Source organism: Chlorocebus sabaeus, chromosome 21, assembly GCF_047675955.1.
Source record: "Chlorocebus sabaeus isolate Y175 chromosome 21, mChlSab1.0.hap1, whole genome shotgun sequence".
NCBI classification, from domain to species: domain Eukaryota; kingdom Metazoa; phylum Chordata; class Mammalia; order Primates; family Cercopithecidae; genus Chlorocebus; species Chlorocebus sabaeus.
The window spans coordinates 57,021,951-57,042,201 of NC_132924.1; the positions used below are offsets into that span (position 1 = coordinate 57,021,951).

Consider the following 20,251-nt stretch of genomic DNA (forward strand, 5'->3'; position numbering starts at 1 on the left):
TTCAAATTATACTACAAAGCTATATTAATCAAAACAGTATGGAACTGTAACCAAAACAGGCATATAGGTCAGTGAGACAGAATGGAGATTCTAGAAATTAACCCACACATCCACAGTCAACTAATTTTCCACAACAGTGACAAGAATACAAAATGGAGAAATGATAGTCTCTTCAATTCACAGTGTTGGGAATACTAAATATCCATATTTGAAAGAATGATATTGGATCTTTATTTTACATCACACACACACACACACACACACACACACACAAAACTCAAAATGGATAAAAGATATAAATGTAAGACCTGCAACTATACAACTCCTAAAAGAAAATGTAAGAAATGAGATTTTTGACATTGGCCTTGGCAATGATTTTTTAGATATGACACTAAAGGCACAGGCAACAAAGGCAAAAGTAGACAAGCACACTACAGCAAGCTAAAAAGCTTCTGCACAATAAGAAAACAACCACTACAATGATAAGGCAATGTACAGAATGGGAGATATTTTATTCCATATTACTGATAAGGGGTTAATACCCAACATATATAAAGAACTGAAACAACTCAATAGCAAAATTACAAATTACCTGATATAAAAATGGACAGAGGCCCTAAATAAGACTTATCTCCAAAGAAGACATAAGATGACCAATATGTATATGAAACAGTGTTCAACATCACTAATTATCAGAGAAATGCAAATCAAAACTATAATGAGATATAATCATGATCCCTATTACTAAAAAGAAAAAATATGAAGTATTGGCAAGGATATTGAGAAAACAACCTAGTACACTGTTGATAAGATTGTAAATTGGTATTGCCATTATGGAAAATAATATGGAAGTTCCTCAAAAAACTAAAACTAGAGCTACATATTATCTAACAGTCCCTCTTCTGGATATATATATATACCTAAAGGAAATAAAATTAGTATCTCAAAGAGGTATCTGTCTCTGGCCTGGAAGGTTGCAGTGAGCCAAGATCATACCACTGCACTCCAGACTAGGTGACAGAGTGAGACTCTGTCTCAAAATAAAACAAAACAAAAACCCTCCTCCACAATAATATTCCAAACCCAAATAATTTCACAGGTGAATTGTATTCTACCAAATATTAAAATAATCACTTAAAAATCAAAATTATGTTAACAAAAGCATGATCCATAAAAGAACAAATTTGTAAATTGTAATTAGTCAAAATTAAAATGGTTTGCTGGTTTGCTTTCTTAAAGACACTGTTAAGAAAATGAAAATGACAGGTCACAGACTGAGAGAAAATATTAACAAATTATAAACCCCATAAAGCATTTTATCCAGAACACAGGAAGAACTTTCAAAATCAATTATGAGAAAATAACCCAACTCAAAAACAATATATAAGACTAACAGATTTAAGCAGACATTTCATCAGAGAGGATACTCATATGGCAAATAAGCAACTAAAGAGATACTCAACATTATTAGTCATTAGGAAAATGCAAATTAAAACCGCAATGAAATACCACTATACTCCTTTAATAATAGTTAACAAATTAATAATTTCTTTTAAAAAGCACAAACTAAGTGTTGTCAAGAATGTGGAAAAATCGAGGCTCTCATAAACTGCTGGTGGGAATGTATAATGGTAAAACCACTTTGAAAACAGTTTGACAATTTCTTAAAAAGTTAAATGTATATCTACTATATGATTCAACCATAAATACCTCTACTGGGAAGTATTTACCCAAAAGAAATGAAAGCATATGTGCATTAAAATATTTGTACATGAATGTTTATAGCAGTTCTATTTGTAATGGGCAAAAATTGTAAACAACCCAATGTATGTAAAAAATGACTGGATAAACAAACTGTGGTACATCCATACAATGAAATAAAAAGGATTGAGCTGTTTATATACACTTAACCTGAATGAATCTCAAAATAATCCTTCTGAATGAAGGAAGTCAGTCAAAGGAGTACCTCCTGGATGATTTCATTTATATGACAATCTAGGAAATGCAAACTAAGGTATAGTGACAGAAAGCAGATCAGATGTTTGGGGGATAGAGAAGAACAGGAAGAAGCAAGAGTTTAGATTACAAAGGGGCATGAGGAAACTCTTGGGGATGACTAATGTGTTCACTATCTTGATTGCGGTGATAATTTCATGGATGTGTATACATGTCAAAACCATGAATTTGAATAGTTTAAATATGTGTAGTTTATTTAAAGTCAGTTATACTTCAGTAAAGGCGTTAAATTAAGTGACAGAGCAAGCTATGGACTATGGTCATTCCCATGCCACAACTCAAGAAGGTGAAATAAAACTCTCCAGAAAAATCTAGAAATTTTTATTAAGGCAATATTTGAAATTGTAACGTGGCTAAAATAATGCCATCTCTCAAATATTCTCTGAAAATGCCTTCAAACTCTCTAAGATAAGCCACTCATTCACAGGCAGATGGCATTTAACCTAACATGCAAATACTCCTTCAACATCCTTTTATACCTACAATAGGCATTGAAATTGATAGAACCTCAGAGATATATGCCCAGGAATCTCAGGAATTCAAAATGAATAATAAATAAATAAATGCCTAGTTTGGGATACATCGGTTTGTATTTAGAAAGTGAACAGAAAGTCTCCTGTCTTCTCTCTCCGACGCACTGGGTTCACTCTGAAGTATAATGCAGCAGGCCAGGTGGGGCCACAGATAGGCTATCTCCCTAGAGTAAGTCACAAGTTTTAATTTGCATAGTCAACAGTGAGTTTTTGCTTGGAAAACAGATATAAATGGGAAAATTCCAAACTATTCCACATCAGCAAGTGTAATTTAACACTGCTGCAATCTGTCTAAAAGTCTGTTAATTTAAGTGCATGGGGTAGTCTCTGCCAGTTCTCTCCCCCGCCTTTTTTTTTTTTTTTTAAAACACAATGTAATTCTGAAGAACTGCATTCTGAAGTTCCCCTGAACTATAACTTACTGTATATTCTCTGCTTTATTTAAGCCATATCTCTTGGTTATTTAAACAATACAAATTGAAATATAACATAAATGAACTATACAACTAAATAGCCAAGAATTTAGTAAGGTTAAAAAAGAAATAGTGCATCGGTTACCTAAATGTTAGGATATTTCCTTGGCTTAGTATTGTCATGAATCAGCTAAGAATTTTTGTATATACAAAGGATCACAGGCAGATGGCATTTAACCTAACATGCAAATAGCCCTTCAACCTCTTTTTATACCTACAGTAGGCATTGAAACTGATAACACCTCAGAGATATATGCCCAGGAATCTCAGGAATTCAAAATGAATAATAAGTAAATAAATGCCTGGTTTGGGATATGTCAGTTTATATTCAGAAAGAAAAGATAATGGTTCCATAAAATGTGGTTATGAAACTTGCTATTCACTTACAGATATCCAGTGCTCTGTCAGTAAATGCTTAATAAACTGCTTGTAGGAAAGGAGGCAATTTCTGTGGTGTAAATACTTCCACCATGGTTGATTTCCAGCTGATTTAACTGAATGCGAAGCTCAGAAGAGAAATGCACAATCAGCTCTCCTGAGCTTGATGACCAGCTGATACAAGCACCCCACTAGAAATATCTCATGTGTGACTACGGCTAACTCCAATCCTACAATGGAAATAAACTGAGTTTCTAGGATATGTTTGTGTGTTTTATTCAACTCTAAGTCTTCATCTCTGAAGTTTTCTTTTAACTTGTGATAATAAATTTCCATCTGAAAAAAATGATATTTAGGACATAGGAGACATTACTCAACGTCAAGTATTTGAAATATCTTTAGATCAAGGTATTCAATTAATTTCCTTGTTTTTTTTTTAAACAGGAATCTTTAACTGTTCAAAGTTAATTCAAATTAAGTGCTTATTGTGAGTTCCCCAAAAACTGAAAAGAAAAGTAAACAAACAAGACACAGTATTTTAATACTGATCTTAGACAAAAGTTAACCTAAGGCAACTTGTTAGTAAAGGGCAGGATGGTTATGATAAAGTCAAACATCTCCCATTGCAGAACTTGTGTGCCCCACTTTTAAGTAGATGTGTGGGTTTATGTTTGATTTGTGTTTGGGGGAGTGTTGTTTTGCAATAATAGGAATTAATAAGGAGAAAGCAAAAGCCATCTTTTTGTGGTGTTTTCCACAAAGAGACACTTTCTTCAAAGCTTTTTAAGGAAAACTAACAGAAGGAAATGAACTTATCAAACTAGAAGTTCAACAAAAGGGGAGAACACAAGAGTAACAACAGCTCCAGCATTTCAACGCAACTGTAGCAAAGAAATAATAAAAGGAGTAACAAAAGAGCAGACATATACCCAAGTTCTGAGTCTGACTGCAGCTGGAGCACTGAGGGGTCTGTGTCCCACTGCAGGGTCCTAATTGTGCAGCACAAAGGAAAAAGAACACAGAGAATTAACAAAAGGGGAGGGCAACAAACCAAACCAAACTATGTCATTCATCAAGGCAAGAGCATATACAATACATACACAGAACATGTCCCCCCTCCATCTCCTCCACCCCCAGTGACTATCAAACAACAAGAGAAAGCGAGGAGCCATCCTCTCCTGCAAACATCTGTTTAATATCGGGAGCTATGACTGCTTTCATGAAGGAAAGTTGAGACCAAGTGTTCAAACTCCACACACCCCCCCACCTTTTGTTTTGTTTCGTATTGAGGCCTCATTGATTTCAGCAAGTAACCCACTGCATGTATCTCTGACACCCCAAAGCCCATCCACATCTGGGAACTCCAGGCATCTTCTATGTGGTGAAAAGAACTAAACGCATGGGTACAAATGGGTCAGGGCAGGGGTGTGACTGCAGGACTTGGTGAATAACTGGCTTCCTTGGATTAGATACTACAAATATAATGCATTAGATTTCGAGACTCAAGGGTATTTTTATGCTTATTTATATATTGTACCCCAAGATGGTCACCAACAATATCATTCCTCTCTAAGATATCAGGGATTGATTACACCTTACATTTTTTAAACATTGCATAAACAATAGCACAAAGTATCAATAGTTACCAAAGCATCCAATTTCCTTTGTTGTTTCTCCTTGAAAATAAGAGGGGATAAATGGCTCTTCTATAAACAGAGCACATGCCAGGACCTTTCTCAGCCAGGCTCTTTAAATATCCTGCACAGAACTGGTTACAGGTGGATCAGGCATGAGGTTATCTCAGAGGCAACTAATGGACAGCACAAACTTTGGGATCAGGCATCTGTGATTCAAATCTTGCCTCTGTGACTTACCAGCTGTGTGACATTGAGCATGCTGTTTAGTAAGTTCTCAGCCGCTGCATCCCTTTGTTTACTCTGTGGCCTACAGAGCAGTAGCATCAGCATCTCTTTGGAGTTTGTTGGAAATGCAGAAACTCACATCCCACCCCAGACTTAGTGACTCCATATTACAGTTTAACACGTTCCCCAGTGACCCACAGGCACCCTAAATTTGAGAAGCCCTGCTCGGTTTCCTTGTCTGTCAATACTTACTGTAGCTTATATGATAACTTATGAACTGGCCTGCAGTGATCTTCCAAACTTCTCTCTAACCATTCATTCACTCACATTATGTCAACTCTGCATACTCCTTAATGCTCTTCCCTTAAACATCTGCATGGCTCATGACTTTGCTTCTTTCGTGTCTCGGCTCAAATGTCACCTCCTCAAAGAGGCTCCCCTGCTTCACTACCTGATCTCAAGTAGCACTTCCTTACCACTCTTCATTTCCTTCCTTTCCCCCACTTTATTTCCTTCACAGCATTCATCTTTACCTATGATTTTCTTGTATATCACCTTATTTATTTTTGTTTGTTGTCTGACTTTGGACTTAAGCTTCATAATGGCAGGGGTGGCTACATCGCTAGAATATAGGGATATGCCTAGAACTGTATCTCACATATGTGCTTATGTAATAGGATATTTATTGAATGAATGAATATTTTGCTGGTTTTCTACGAGGATTAAATGCAAGTATACCTATAAAGCACATAGTAACCATATGATAAACAGCAGCTGCTTTTACTACTGCCACAACAACTCTACCTACTCTTAAGGTTTCTTTGAGTCAATGATTGACCTATTTGACAGATCGCACATTAACCCCCCCCTGCAGAAGTAGCAGAATATGGATTCACAGCTTCCCTTCTATGCTCTGGCTGTGCTCTTTTTTTTTTTTTTTTTTTTTTTTTACATAAAACCTCTGAAAGATTAAAACTGAAGTCCATTGAGACACTAACTGGCCTGTGTTTCTTAGACCAGTGCTTCTCAAATTTTAATGCACATACAGATACCCGGGAATATTGCTAAAATGCAGAGTCTGACTTAGTAGGTGTGGGGGTGGCTCGAGACTCTGCATTTCAAACAAGCACCAGGAGATACAGATGTTGCTGCTCTGTGGAACATACTTTGAGCAACAATGACTTGACTTAGATAAGTGGTTCTCAAACTTTCATGTTCATCAGAATGACCTGGAGGGCTTTAATAAGCTGATACGCAACCCTAGAAATTCTGATTCAGTAGATCTGGAGTGGGGCCCTAGAATTCGTAGTTCTAACAAGTTTCCAGGTGATGTTTACAGGGCTAACCATGGGACCACCTTTGAAGAATGACAGAGCTAGACTATTGCTTTCAGTAGTCAGCATGCAGAAAGCATCACTGATGCTCAAACACATCAGCATCTAAACTTCTGATTTGCTCAAGCCTGGCCTCAGGCCCAGGACACCCCTAGACCAATTAAGCCAGAATGTCTGGGGTAGGACCCAGGCATCTGTAGTTTTTTAAAGCTTTCCAGGTGATTCTAACGTGCAGCTAGGGGTGAGAACCCATGCTCTGAATTCATTCTCTGCTGAAGAAAATTAGCCCTTCTTGCTTCTGGGCACTGATTCTTTAATCTCAGTTCAAATTGTGAAAGTAATGGAATATGTTAACATAATTCATACTTGCTGTTCACATATCTCTGGGGGTCAAATTTAAGAGCATTTCTTCTGCTGTAGACAAAAGAGCAGACTCTGGCTCTTGCTGATTTTAAGAAGCTTTCCTTGCAAGGAGTGGGATGAGCTGTTTGACCTCCATTTTCCTTGAGGTTTCTGATGGGCTGATCTTTAGTGACATTTTCCACTTCTCCCAGCAGCTCCCCGATGGTCTGGCTCTTCTGATACTTATTGGACAGATCACCTGAACTCACTATACCCTTAAGAAGTATAAATAGTGATTCTATCAGAATCATCCACTTAAAAAGTCCACAGATTAGTACTGGGGAGTTTGTATTTACTCGGCCAGAAAAACAAAGGTAGGAATGTGACACTATAACAGCCTTGCCTCCTGGCACACCTATGTTATTCAGGAACAGAAATCACAGTTATCGTCAGTAACAAGCTGTGTGGGGTAAGGGGTGAAGCCAAGGATGCTATCAAATGTGCCAGTTGCATTATCTTTTCATTTTTCCCATTATTATCTGTGGGGTGGTTCCTCTCAAGAATATGTAAATATGCAAATTTTTTGAAAGGAACTTAAGGCCAATATGCAAAATGGGCAAAGGTTGTTTGTGTTTCCAGGAATAGCCTAGAAATATGTATTAAACATTTGCGGAATTCCTTCTGTGTAAACCATGGAGGACAGCTTCCCTGCAGATGGCAGCATTTTAGAGAAGACCATGCTTGGCCCCGGGTGGGAGGTCTGTGTCCTGGATATGGCTTCACTGTGTCATCAGGCAAATCTCCTTTTGTTCCCAGCAAATGAGGGTGCAGGCATCGAAGCCCTTTAACATTCTTCTCTGTCTGATATTTTAAAATCTAAGATAATTATTCAACTGCCTTTTAACTTTCTCTTCTCCAGTTAGAATAATGTATTTAACCAATGGGCAGAGATCTTATTTTCCAGCCATTTTATCAAGTAATTGTATTCCTGAAAACAAAATGATGGTGATATAGAAATCACCCTGTATACTATAATAGTTCTATTTGTTATTCATTTCTGGAATGGCTGAATCAATGCATGCAGAGGAGAAAAGATTTTGATAGGAACATTCATTCGCTTATTCAAAAAACATCTATTAAGAACATAAAATACAAAATACTGTAACAGAGGGTTGAAAAAATGTTCAAGGAACTTAGAGTTATTATGAGGAGATAAAACATATATAAATAGGCCTGGCGCGGTAGCTCACACCTGTAAGCCCAGCACTTTGGGAGGCCGAGGCAGGCAGATTGCTCAAGTCCAGGAGTTCAAGACCAGCCTGGGCGACAGGGCGAAACCCTGCGTCTTCAAAAAATACAGAAATTAGCCAGGTATGCTGGTGCTCGCTTGTGTTCACAGCTACTCAGGAGGCTGAGGTAGGAGGATAGCTTAAGCCTAGGAAGCAGAGGCTGCAGTGAGCTGAGATCATGCCACTGCACTCTAGCCTGGGTGACAGAGTAAGACCCTGTCTCAAAAAAAAGCCAAAACATATATATATAGTTTAGTAGAACAAGACTGAAAGTAAAACTTGCCATATTCTATTTGACCTGGTCTTGGAGGAGGGGGTAGGATTTAGGCCTAAATTCATTTTCCTCAGTGCTTAGTTTATTGGACTTAGGTGGCTGAGTTAGTCCACTAGGTCTTATAAGACTGTTATATTTTATATACCAACTTAGCAATATGTTGTGAAAACAATAATAACCAGGCAGACAAATATATAAGCCTGACAAAGTCTTATCTCCTTGAAGCCCAGCTTCCTGGGAAGCCAGATGTCCAGCAGTATCTTTGGGACTAGAGTAGGCGATGTTGAATATTTAACTACAACAGCTTCCCCTACCCTGCAGTACCACATGTATGCTGAGGGACATGGAACTTGCACTTAAGAATTTTACATTTTGGTAAAAGAAATGAGACATATGAATATTTATGCCTAATAATATACCGCTAACATCTACAAGGAGGAAAGTAGCTCTCATCACTTGCTCAGAGACTGGCACAGTTTAAAGTTTGAATAAATATGAGCTGAAAATATTAATAAATGCCATAAGAAAGACAGATTAAGAACAGTGATCGTTATAATTTCCCTTCACTTAGTGTTTGCTCTGTGCCAGCCAGCCAGGCATTTAACTGCACTTTCATCATCCTTTGGAAGTCACAGCAGGGAGACATACTTCCACTGAAAAGATTAGAGATTCCATTTGACCTGGTGTTGGAGGAGGGGGTAGGATTTAGGCCTAAATTCATTTTCCTCAGTGCTTAGTTTATTGGACTTACGTGGCTGAGTTAGTCCACTAGGTCTTATAAGAATGCTATATTTTAGATGCCAACTTAGCAATATGTTGTGAGAACAATAATAACCAGGCAGACAAATATATAAGCCTGATAAAGTCTTCTCTCCTTGAAGCCCAGCTTCCTGGGAAGCCAGATGTCCAGCAGTATCTTTGGGACTAGAGTAGGTGATGTTGAATGTTTAACTACCAAAGCTTCCCCTGCCCTACCCCACCATGACCTCATCTCTCCCCAAGACCAGACATCATCCTCACTGCTACCCAAGTCTCCCCTTTCTGGAATTCCTGGGATGACCAACCTAGCCCTTGTTGTTTGATACAATCTTTCTTTAACTCTACCAATTAAATTTCTGTCTAGTATTCCCCGCTGGGGAACCATCCTGGTGTTGTTTGTTTGCTTATTTTTATGAGTTGCATTCGGCTGCTCTGATTAGTTTCAACTGATTTCTTAGGTTAACTTTCTGAGGATCTGTGTAAGTGGCATCTCTGATCTCTGTTTCATAGGAGCCCTGTTATGTGTTCAGAGGCCACTGTTACGGTTCTATGGTCCCAGGGTTGGATTGGGTGTTTTGGACATGCCAATTAAGGTCACATTTCCTAACTTCGTTTCAAAATACAGAAGCTTCCCAACATGGAAAATAATCATTCACTTATTTAACCTTGAACATATCAAAAACATTGTAGCCTCTGGCATCTTATCCAAAAATGCCTACCATGTAGTGGTTAATTTATAATTTGTGGCTCAATTTGTTTTTCAATATTTTTTAAAAAGAATAGACAAACATCAAAATTCTTCAAACTAGCAGTAACCTACCAAGAGACAAGCAGAATTTTGTATTTTAAGCCTTGTACCAATTCATTACTTTCTAATTTCTTATAAGAGTCCCCTTTCATTGGCTCAATTTTATTTGCTCAGTTTCAGTTTATGAGACAGAAGTGAAAATTTTAAAAAGTCCTTGGCCATCTGATGAAAGTGTAACTTAGCAGTGAAAGACATAATGTCTGTGTTGCATAGACCTTGCACTTTGATGAGTGGTTAATTTCTTCCTGTTCAGCTTTTACCAACAAGCAAGTTGGCGGTTTCCATTCTTCTTTCCATCTTTATTAGACCTCAGAGCAGAAAGCCTTAGAATTATTTCCTAAAGATTGTTTTTGTTCTTACCTTTTCTAGTCTTTGGCTATAAGAAAGAGATGTTCAATTAATATTTGGAAGGCAGTATTTAACAAATCTCTCATTTATAATGCTAACACTCAGTGTGGCTAAGGCACTCTCATACACTGTTGGCAGCATTTAAATTAGTAAAGTTCTTTGGGAAGTAATATGCCAATATGTGGCAGGAACCATAAAAAATAGAATTACTCCTGCACTAGTTTTGCTCCCAGGAACTCAGCCTATGAAAATAAAACAGCATCAATAATAATAATAATAACAAAAAATGATAATGATGACGACAACCACCTCCAAATCATCAAATCCCGTGGTCAGTTCTTGTTCCTTAACTTTGCTCTCTCTCATTTTGGTCACTATTGGCTCCTTCTTGGCATAGTCTTTAGTCTTTTTTTAGTTTTCTTGGCCCTGAAAATCTTATTTCTTTTCCTCCCTCTCTCACTGTGTTTTTGGCAGTACCCTTGCTCTTTCCATTCCAATAAAGACAGGCACTCTCCAACCAGGATTCTGTCTTCTCGTCTCACCTCTCTGTACTTTAACCCCAGGCAATCACATAGATGACCATATATCTTCTGCAAAATAACCCCAAAGTCCTCATTACCATTGAGGTCTTCTCTGAGTATGCATATTTGAGAGCTGTAACTACACAGCAACATTTCCTTAGATTCAAATTAAATGTGTCAATTTACTTGTTCTTTAGAAGTAAGAAGAATCTTTATATTCCTTGAAGGTCTAGTATAGTATCTGATAGACAATAAATTCTCAATTGTTTACTGAATGACTTGATGAATGAATGAACAAATGAATATTCTTTACCTGGATTTTCTGTAGATGAGCGTGACGTGTGAGGGCAAGTTGATTCCAAAAGAAACAGTTTTTACTTTTTTATTAAAAAATGAAATAATAAATCAGGGCATGTCTGCCTAACTCCCTTAATATCCATCAAAGCACTTAGGGAAAACTCAGTCTTACTCAGTGTGATGTCACTACACGGTCGCAGAAGAGTTTTCAGACTCACTTCCATACTGAAGAAGGAAAGCATATCTTATCTAATAAAAATGGTGACCACTGGCTGGGCATGATGGCCCAGCACTTTGGGAGGCCGAGGCAGGAGGATCACTTGAGAGCAGGAGTTCATGACCAGTTTGGGCAACATAGCGAGACCCTGTCTCTATGAACATTATTATTTTTTAAATGCTCAACATATTGCTGATTTGTGGTAAAAAACAAAAGCAATCCAGCCATCTTCTCTTAGTAACTTTAATTAGTCCCTGAAACAACTGCACTGGAACTCAAATTTTCATGTTCTTTCTTTTCTAAGATGGAGAGAAAGCTCAAAGCCAGAATACAGAGCTTTCCTGAGTCCCACAGTTTCTCTGAACTCTTGTTCCACATGTCTTCTCTGTCAAACAAATCACTAGTGACTAATCAGTCAGTGAAAACAGTTTGGGATTATGTAAGCATAGTACCAAACAGAAAATATCTAGTCAATGCCATCGCTAAATATCTAATTTTTAAAATGCCGTTTCCAAAAGTAATACACGAAATAATAAGGACATTTTAAAATCCATCATATCACTCAATCTGTCACATTCATTAAAGTGATGTTAATTATGAAAGGATGGAATTTAAATAATGAGTTAATGTTTTACTTCCTGACCTCAATTTTTTCCTTACTTAGGACAGGCAATGATGACAAAGATTTTCTGATGTCAGAAATAAAAGTGGAACAGTGAAATACATACTTACATCAGGCTCTTTTTAAAAAGCATTTTTCTTAATTTATGGTGGGAGAATTTTCCATCTGTTGTCTAACACCTGAGCCCTAACATGGAGCTCCAAAGCGAGCCACACTAAGCCACATGGGAAGTCCATCTGAGCTGGATTCAATAAGAAATGTAGGACTTCCCATCATAGAACAAGAGCATGTTTTCCCAAAATCTTACACAGAAGTCCTGCTGTCAAGCAAGCAGTTTCTCTAGAAGAAAGCTCAGCTACCCCTTCCTAAAATAGATGCTTACTGTGTTACTATAACCATATGGGTACATACAGTACACTTTGCCTGAAGATAATGACATCAAAAAATTTGAACTTATTGTGCTGCATAAAGGAAAACCCTATAGTGTAAATCTTATTTTAATTTACAAAGAGACTGACTTTTAACCAACCTTGAATTAGCGACTTCAGTCTCCCCAAAGTCCAATTAGCTGGTAGTATCCTGTCAATCTCTCTTTATATAGTGATATTTTAAAATTTTTTTGTATAAGCAAAATTTTAATAGTCTTATTAAATTTTCCCCACAGTCTTGTATTATTTATTATGTTTTTCACCTTTACTAATACTTCCTTTATGCCTTCCCTTTAGCCATCGATTTATCAGAGCATCTTGGAAGATGATGCTGGTTTTACCCAAATGGCTCAAGAGAGGCTTATGTAGTTCCAAAGAATTCTGCAGAATCCAACTGTGGATAAAGGTGAAGGTCCTAAGGATTTCCTTTGAGTACTATGCCCACGTGGCCCCAGAACACATTTTTCTTTCCTGAAGTCACTAAAAAAAAAAAAAAAGTGGTACCTACATGCAGACAGGACAAGTTGCCCACAACAAATTATTGTAGCCCAAAAACAAGTATCTAAATTTTACCAAAGCTTTCTGTCAATAAGAAACTGAATAGTAATTATATGGAGGTCCAGTATTCAAGCTTAAGAGAGAACACTGAAGAAATCTGTCCCTTTGTCCCTTCTAATCTGAAATACACATGCAGCTGAAAGCCTAAGTGACTTTTAATCCATTCCCTTTGTGCCATCATTCTCATGTGGCGCGCTTTAGAAGACATTTCTCCATCTGCTGCATTTGTGGTACCCTTGGCAGGGGCCTCACCTCCCTAGAGAAATATCTACGAATATTAGGGTTTTGGGTTAAGAAATGCTGCAAATTGTGAGCACAGGCATCAATTTTAAATACTTCGGGATTTTATTGGGGTCAATTGGGGAAATGTGAAGATAGTGTTGATACTAGATAAGGTAAAAATACATTGAAATATAAAAATACAGATACTTGATTGGAAAAGCAGGTTCAACAGTTTTCACAGTAAGATGTCACTTATCATTATACATGATGACATACATATTATATAAAAGAATAAGCACTAAGGTGCTAAGAGTGCTGATCTCTGGTGGTGGAAACATGATGTTTTTATTTTGTTATTTTTGCTCATTTATATTTTCTAGTTGTACAAAACGCACAGGTGTTGTTTCCATAATAGTAAGAGATTTTTAGGCTGGGCAGAATGGGTCCTGCCTGTAATCTCAGCACTTTGGGAGGGAGAGGCAGGAGGATCCCACCACTTTAGGATGGAGACGGAGGAGAATCACTTGAGGCCAGAAGTTCAAGACCAGCCTGGGAAATATAGCAAGCCCTTGTCTCTACAAAAAAAAAAAAAAAAAACTTAAATTAATTGGGTGTGGTGGTATGCACCTGTTCTCCTAGTTATGCAGGAAGCTATAGTGGGAGAATAGCTTGATCCCAGGAATTTGAGGCTTCAGTGAGCTAAGATTGTGCCACCACTCCCGGCTGGGTGACAGAGAGACTTTGTCTTAAAAAAAAAAAAAAAAAAAAAAAAAAAGATTTTAAAAATAAAATGTTGGAGGAAGGCTTGAATGTCTTGATTGATTGAAAAGTAGAACTCGCCGGGTGCGGTGGTTCAAGCCTGTAATCCCAGCACTTTGGGAGGCCGAGACGGGCGGATCACAAGGTCAGGAGATCGAGACCATCCTGGCTAACGCAGTGAAATCCCGTCTCTACTAAAAAAATACAAAAAATTAGCCAGGCGTAGTGGCGGGTGCCTGTAGTCCCAGTTACTCGGGAGGCTGAGGCAGGAGAATGGCGTAAACCCGGAAGGCGGAGTTTGCAGTGAGCCGAGATCCGGCCACTGCACTCCAGCCTGGGCGACAGAGCGAGACTCAGTCTCAAAAAAAAAAAAAAAAGAAAAGTAGAACTTAATGATGGTGTTAAGACCAAAGATGGTAAAAAAAAAAAAAAAAAAAAAAAAAAAGAGAGACAAAAATTAATTATTTTACTACCCTCCATGGCACTTCTCATCAAAGACAAACATCAGAAACCTCCCCTTCAGACTATTTTGTTAAGGATGTTATGCAATGGGTGTTATTATTGTGACAGGAGATTGCACAGTATGTTATCATGTTGAGAGATTTTTTTTTTTTTTTTTTTGAGATGGAGTCTCGCTGTGTCCCCCAGACTGGAGTGCAGTGGCACCATCTCGGCTCACTACAAGCTCCACCTCCCGGGTTCACCCCATTCTCCTGCCTCAGCCTCCTGAGTAGCTGGGACTACAGGTGCCTGCCACCACGTCCAGCTAATTTTTTGTATTTTTAGTAGAGACAGGGTTTCACCGTGTTAGCCAGGATGGTCTCGATCTCCTGACCTCATGATCCACCTGCCTCGGCCTCCCAAAGTGCTGGGATTACAGGCGTGAGCCACCACGCCTGGCCGAGAGATGTTTTAACTTTGAAAACATTTTCAAAGTTTCTTTCCATTTGGGACAGGTTTTAGCCTATACCGTGGTGTCCAGCTGAACTTTATGAGGTCAGTACACTTTCCTAGATTTTTGCAGGCCAGTACATCTTCTAGTTCAGCTCTGTCATTGAGAACCCTAAGGAATTACAACTAAACATGAGAAAATTCCTAGTGCAAAGTCCCCTGTGAGCCATCCATGTGAATGAGAAGAATAAATGTTGGCGGAATGATTTTCACTTAGATCAATTCACTCTGGCTGTTATCTGAAGGTTAGTGAGTAAGGAGTGGGCGACCCAGAATGTGGTCTATAGGGGCAAAGATTGCAATCTGTCCTTTGCCTTGTCGTGTTTAATAATTTTATATAATTACTTTGGAAAAAGATACAGGCAATGCTTACTAAAATTGAAAATGATACCAACATGTTCTACGAGAGGATCTAAAAAGATTTTTCCCCATCAGAAAAATGGCTAAATTAAAATGTGAAAAAATTATAATAATTGCTAAAACTCACATATAGTTAGTATACACCAGCCTCCTTTCTGAGTACTTTATAGAGTATTACTTTGTATAATCCTCACAATAACCTTATGCAGTAGGTTGTGTATCACTCATATCAACTACCGCTAGAGATTATGTAGCATAGAGGTATACGTTGTGGAAACTTGAATCAACCTGCCTAGGTAAAAACCTAGCACTGTAGCAAAACAACACTCTGTATGAACTTGAGAAAATTACTTATTCTCTCTGCGCATCTCAGTGTCCTCATCGGTAAAAAGCAGAATTTATTTATTTATTTATTTATTTTGAGACAGAGTGTTGCTCTGTCGCTGAGGCTGGAGTGCAGTGGCACGATCTTGGCTCACTGCAAGCTCCACCTCCTGGATTCATGCCATTCTCCTGCCTCAGCCTCCCAAGTAGCTGGGACTACAGGCAACCACCACCACGCCTGGCTAATTTTTTGTATTTTTAGTAGAGATGGGGTTTCACCATGTTAGCCAGGATGGTCTCCATCTCCTGACCTCATGATCTGCCTGCCTCGACCTCCCAAAGTGCTGGGATTACAGGTATGAATCACCACGCCCGGCTGACAAGCTTTTTTTTCAAATATTGGATGCTATGTTGCCCAGGCTTTTCTTGAACTCCTAGCCTCAAGCAATCCTCCTGCCTCAGACTCCTAAGTAGCTGGTATTACAGTTCTGAGCTACCACACCTCACTCAACAAACATTTATCAAATACCTACTACAGGGGTATCACTTAGTCCCTACTTTCAAGGAATTCACCACTTTCTGAGGATGAGTGACATGTTCAACTAAACAAAAGCCATTTTTCAGGGCTATAAAGTGCCAATGCTTCACTCTTATGTATAAAAAGCGTAAGCTGTTTCAGATAAATATTCTTTACCGTATTGAGAAAATATTTTGTATTACTAGTTTACTACATTTTAAAATACAGAAATAAGTGTTTAAATGTCTTAAGTATAATTTAAGTACGTATTGCAATGATTATTTTTCCTTCTTTGACCTTTTTGTATGCTAAATTATATAGTAAGACATTTCCCTATACTAAAATAACCTTGCATTTTTGAAACAATACTAATTAACCATAGCATAGTATCCTCTTAATATGTTGGATTCCAGTTGCTAATAGTATATCAAAGATTTTTTTCATTTATGTTTATAAGTAAAACTAACCCTTCAAACTAACCTTTTCTACAAGCTTTTAAAATCCAAGAGCTTGTTGCTTGCCAATATAATTAACTAGCAATGATTAATTGATTCTACCAAAACTGATCAGGAGATAGAAGATAAAACCACAAATATAAATTGTAAATGAGAAATGGGATATAACGATGGAAGCATAAATTGCAAAACAAATTGTGACACTTCAAGTGAAATTTTAAAATTAAATCATTAGCATAACTGAAAACGTATATATTTCTACTCTCTACCCATTTTTAAAAATTTTCTCAAGTGCTCTTAAAAATCAGTAAGAGGTGGCTGAGTGCAGTGGCTCTCGCCTATAATCCTAGCACTTTGGGAGGCCAAAGCAAAAGGATTGCTTAAGGCCAGGAATTCCAGACCAGCCTGGGCAACATAGCGAGACTCCATCTCTACAAAAAGTAAAAATAAAAATTAGCTGTGCATGGCGGTGCACAGCTGTAGTCCCAGCTACTCAGGAGGCCGAGGCAGGAGGATTGCTTGAGCCCAGGAGTTTGAGGTTACAGTGAGCTATAATTGCACCACTGTACTCCAACCTGGGCAATGGAGCAAGACAATCTCTTTAAAATTAAAAAAAAAAAAAAAATCAGTAAGAGGGATTTTTGTTATACTTTTTTAAAAGCACTATTTTGACTTATTCTCTATAATAAAGTACATTGAGTATGCCAATTTGCAGATTAACTAGTTACACGGATTATAAGAAATGTTTGCTAATTTTGGCTTTCTAAAGAAAATTTTAGCTTTGGTTTGAAACTTTGGCAAATGAATGAGAGAATTTATATGTGCCTTTAGCTATGGCCAGATGTGTTAATTTAATTCTTGTTTTCTTCTGAAAGATTTTCCATTTTTTGAAGAGTTCAAATTCCACACAAATAGGCAAATTTATGAGCATAGAGTTATATTCTTAAGAATTACAGAACTATTTTCCCAGTCTCCTGTTTTATGAAGTGTTAAAGTTAATATAAATTGATTTCAAAGATGTGTCTTCTACATAAAAAGACATTCGAAGTGGAATTTTAAAAAACTGAAATATAACATTCTCCTGCAATTTAACCTCATATTTATTTTATTAAAGAAAAAACATAAATTTGTGTGGCATTTTCCTAAGTTCAAAACAAGGGCAGAATTTACTAAGCCATTCCTAATGTGTTCTCCTAAAGCAAACTTTGTGCTTAGTTTTTCTGAAAGTTATCATGTTTCAATGCAAATTTTCTTGCATTTCTATGAAACCTGCACTTTGCAAGAGATTTATTCATTGACTTCTAGTTACTCAATCTTGCAAGAACTTTCCTATAAAAAATTGAAGGTACTGTTGTGTTGGGTAGGAGTAGGCTGCACCTCTACCAAAGTGATTCACAAAGTTAAAAAAAAAAAATCACTTAAGATGGAGAAAGAAATAAAGAATAAATTTCTCTGAGAATAAATAATTGCTGTTGTCCCCAGAGTACTAACAGCATAGGTCAGCTTTCTTTAGAAAGTTTTCAAAAGGGCTCCTCAAATGTGAAGTCAGTAATAGAATTGAATGCTGCCAACTGCACCCTTGAAGCTAAGCAGTAATGACACGCACCATCATGATACAGAAATGGTCAAATACATTAACTTAATGATGGACCAATGGACGCCCCCTCCCCCAAGAAATGTGATTATATTGTGCAAGCTCTTGAATAAATGTTAGATCTTACACCACTGTGTTGCTATTACTTTGTTCCCCCTCAAAGACCTTTTGAAGTGTTCAAAGCAAAAGATGAGAGAAGACATGTGCTGCCCAAAATCACAAAAGCGATTTGCTAAAATAAACCAGCTTTGTGCCCTCAAAAACCTCTCCTTTTTTTTTTTTAATTGAAAGCAGTGTCCACTGGTCTCCAAAGGGCCTATAAAAACAAAATATTCAAGTCTGAAGGACACCAACAGGCAGAAATAGGCAAGGTAATTCCAGTCTCACATGTCGGTTTCAAAAGCAAATAACCCTGCAGCTCAGGTCAATGCTAGATTATGTTCATGTCCAGATTTTCAGCTACCAAATTAACTATGCCTATATAGAAATAGTGCACTTTCAGAAGAAAATGCTTATGCTAATGCCTTAGGTGGAAAGAGAAAAATGCAAAATTTTATATCTTTGCCCCAATAATACATATGGAGGCAAGAAATGCACACAGACAAGGACTGGAAAGGTACATAGACAAGCCAAAAGGATGACTTCTTAGAACAGCAGTGCTGTGGATGATTGTTTCTTCTTTTCTTTAAAAACTTGATTAAAGTATTTTATGATTTTTTTAATTAAGAGTCAAAGCTAGAGTTCATAAATTGCCAGGCCACAGGCCAAATCTGGCCCATAACTACTTGGAACAAAAGTCATTAACATTTAACATTTAGGAGATTATCACCTGAATATCTGAATCTGTAGCTTCTCAGGAAAAATTGGAAAATGCAGAAAAATTGGGTCCATCGTCCCATGTGAGCTCAACCAGCTTGATCTATGAGGGGGACATCTGGCCTTTAAGAATTGGGTGCAGTTGCCGTACTCAAATAAATTCCTGCCTGTGGACCCTGGCATGTGTGAACACTGGCGAAGACAGCTGGATTTGGAGAGCTACCGTGACTCCATCTACATTTATGAAACTTCTCCTTTCTTCTTTTTACATCTTTACCTTTTGGATACCTCTTCAGTGATTAAATTACAGAATGTCTATATCCACTTTCAGAAGTTACATAATCTGTGAATCTACATAGTACAATACAAACTTGGCAATGAACTCACTAAACAGAAGCAGCCAATCCTGATACTACTACTACCAATAATAATACAATAAAAATACTTAGGTGACTGAGTTTTCAAATTAGTCAACTTTTACTAAGCAAATAATACACTTAAAAAATTAAATTTAGAATTAGAACATCTCAGTATTCTATTCACAAAGACTTTCATGGAAATCAAACCAAAGTAGGATAATAAGAAGCTGGATATATATTCAATTTATCTTTGCTCTCCCTGCCTTTTTTAAAAAAATATAATTATACTTTATGTTCTAGAGTACATGTGCACAATGTGCAGGTTTGTTACATATGTATACATGCCTTTTTTAAGCCTAAGCTAATGGATATGTTTGTGTTTGTTAAGCAAGACACATGGTACTAAATGAGCCCACTGAAAGAAGCATGATATATGTTGATCATTTCTAGTGTTCAAGATCATTGCTATGCCACTAAAAATAGCAAGCCACCATAAATTTAAATATAAAATGTCCAAGTACACATACAGATACATGCGCATTTCACAGTATTCTAACAGTGTTGTTGCTGCTGTTTTTTATTTTTTTTTAATTGGCACCCATCATGGTCTTTTAAAGGGTCAATTCTTACCTTGTTAATGGCCCCAGATCGCCTGAGTCTTGGCTTCCAGCTTCACTGGGAGTGCTCACTGATTTCGAGGAGGGAGACATAGGGGTTGGGACTAAATAATGAAAATAACAGGTATCCCATGTTAAAAAATGCAGTGGCTGCACTGGTGAAGAGCAGTGTCAGACAAATCAAAACAAATGGGCCCAAATTAAAGTGGTTGTATGGC

General features: G+C 37.4%; 1 protein-coding gene across 6 annotated transcripts in view; it reads right to left on the reverse strand.

Moving 5' to 3' along the window:
- The window catches only part of DYNC1I1 (dynein cytoplasmic 1 intermediate chain 1), a 320,393-nt gene that overhangs the window by 259,016 nt on the left and 41,126 nt on the right, over positions 1-20,251 (reverse strand). For 4 of the 6 annotated variants that reach the window (XM_007982103.3, XM_038004646.2, XM_073009118.1 and 1 more), the window contains exons 4-5: positions 20,047-20,137; positions 4,330-4,389 (exon numbers count right to left, since the gene is read on the reverse strand). In XM_007982103.3, coding sequence (XP_007980294.1) covers positions 4,330-4,389; positions 20,047-20,137 — 151 coding nt within the window. The remainder of the gene's footprint in view (positions 1-4,329; positions 4,390-20,046; positions 20,138-20,251) is intronic. The other 2 variants (XM_007982105.3, XM_073009119.1) reach the window with 1 other exon arrangement.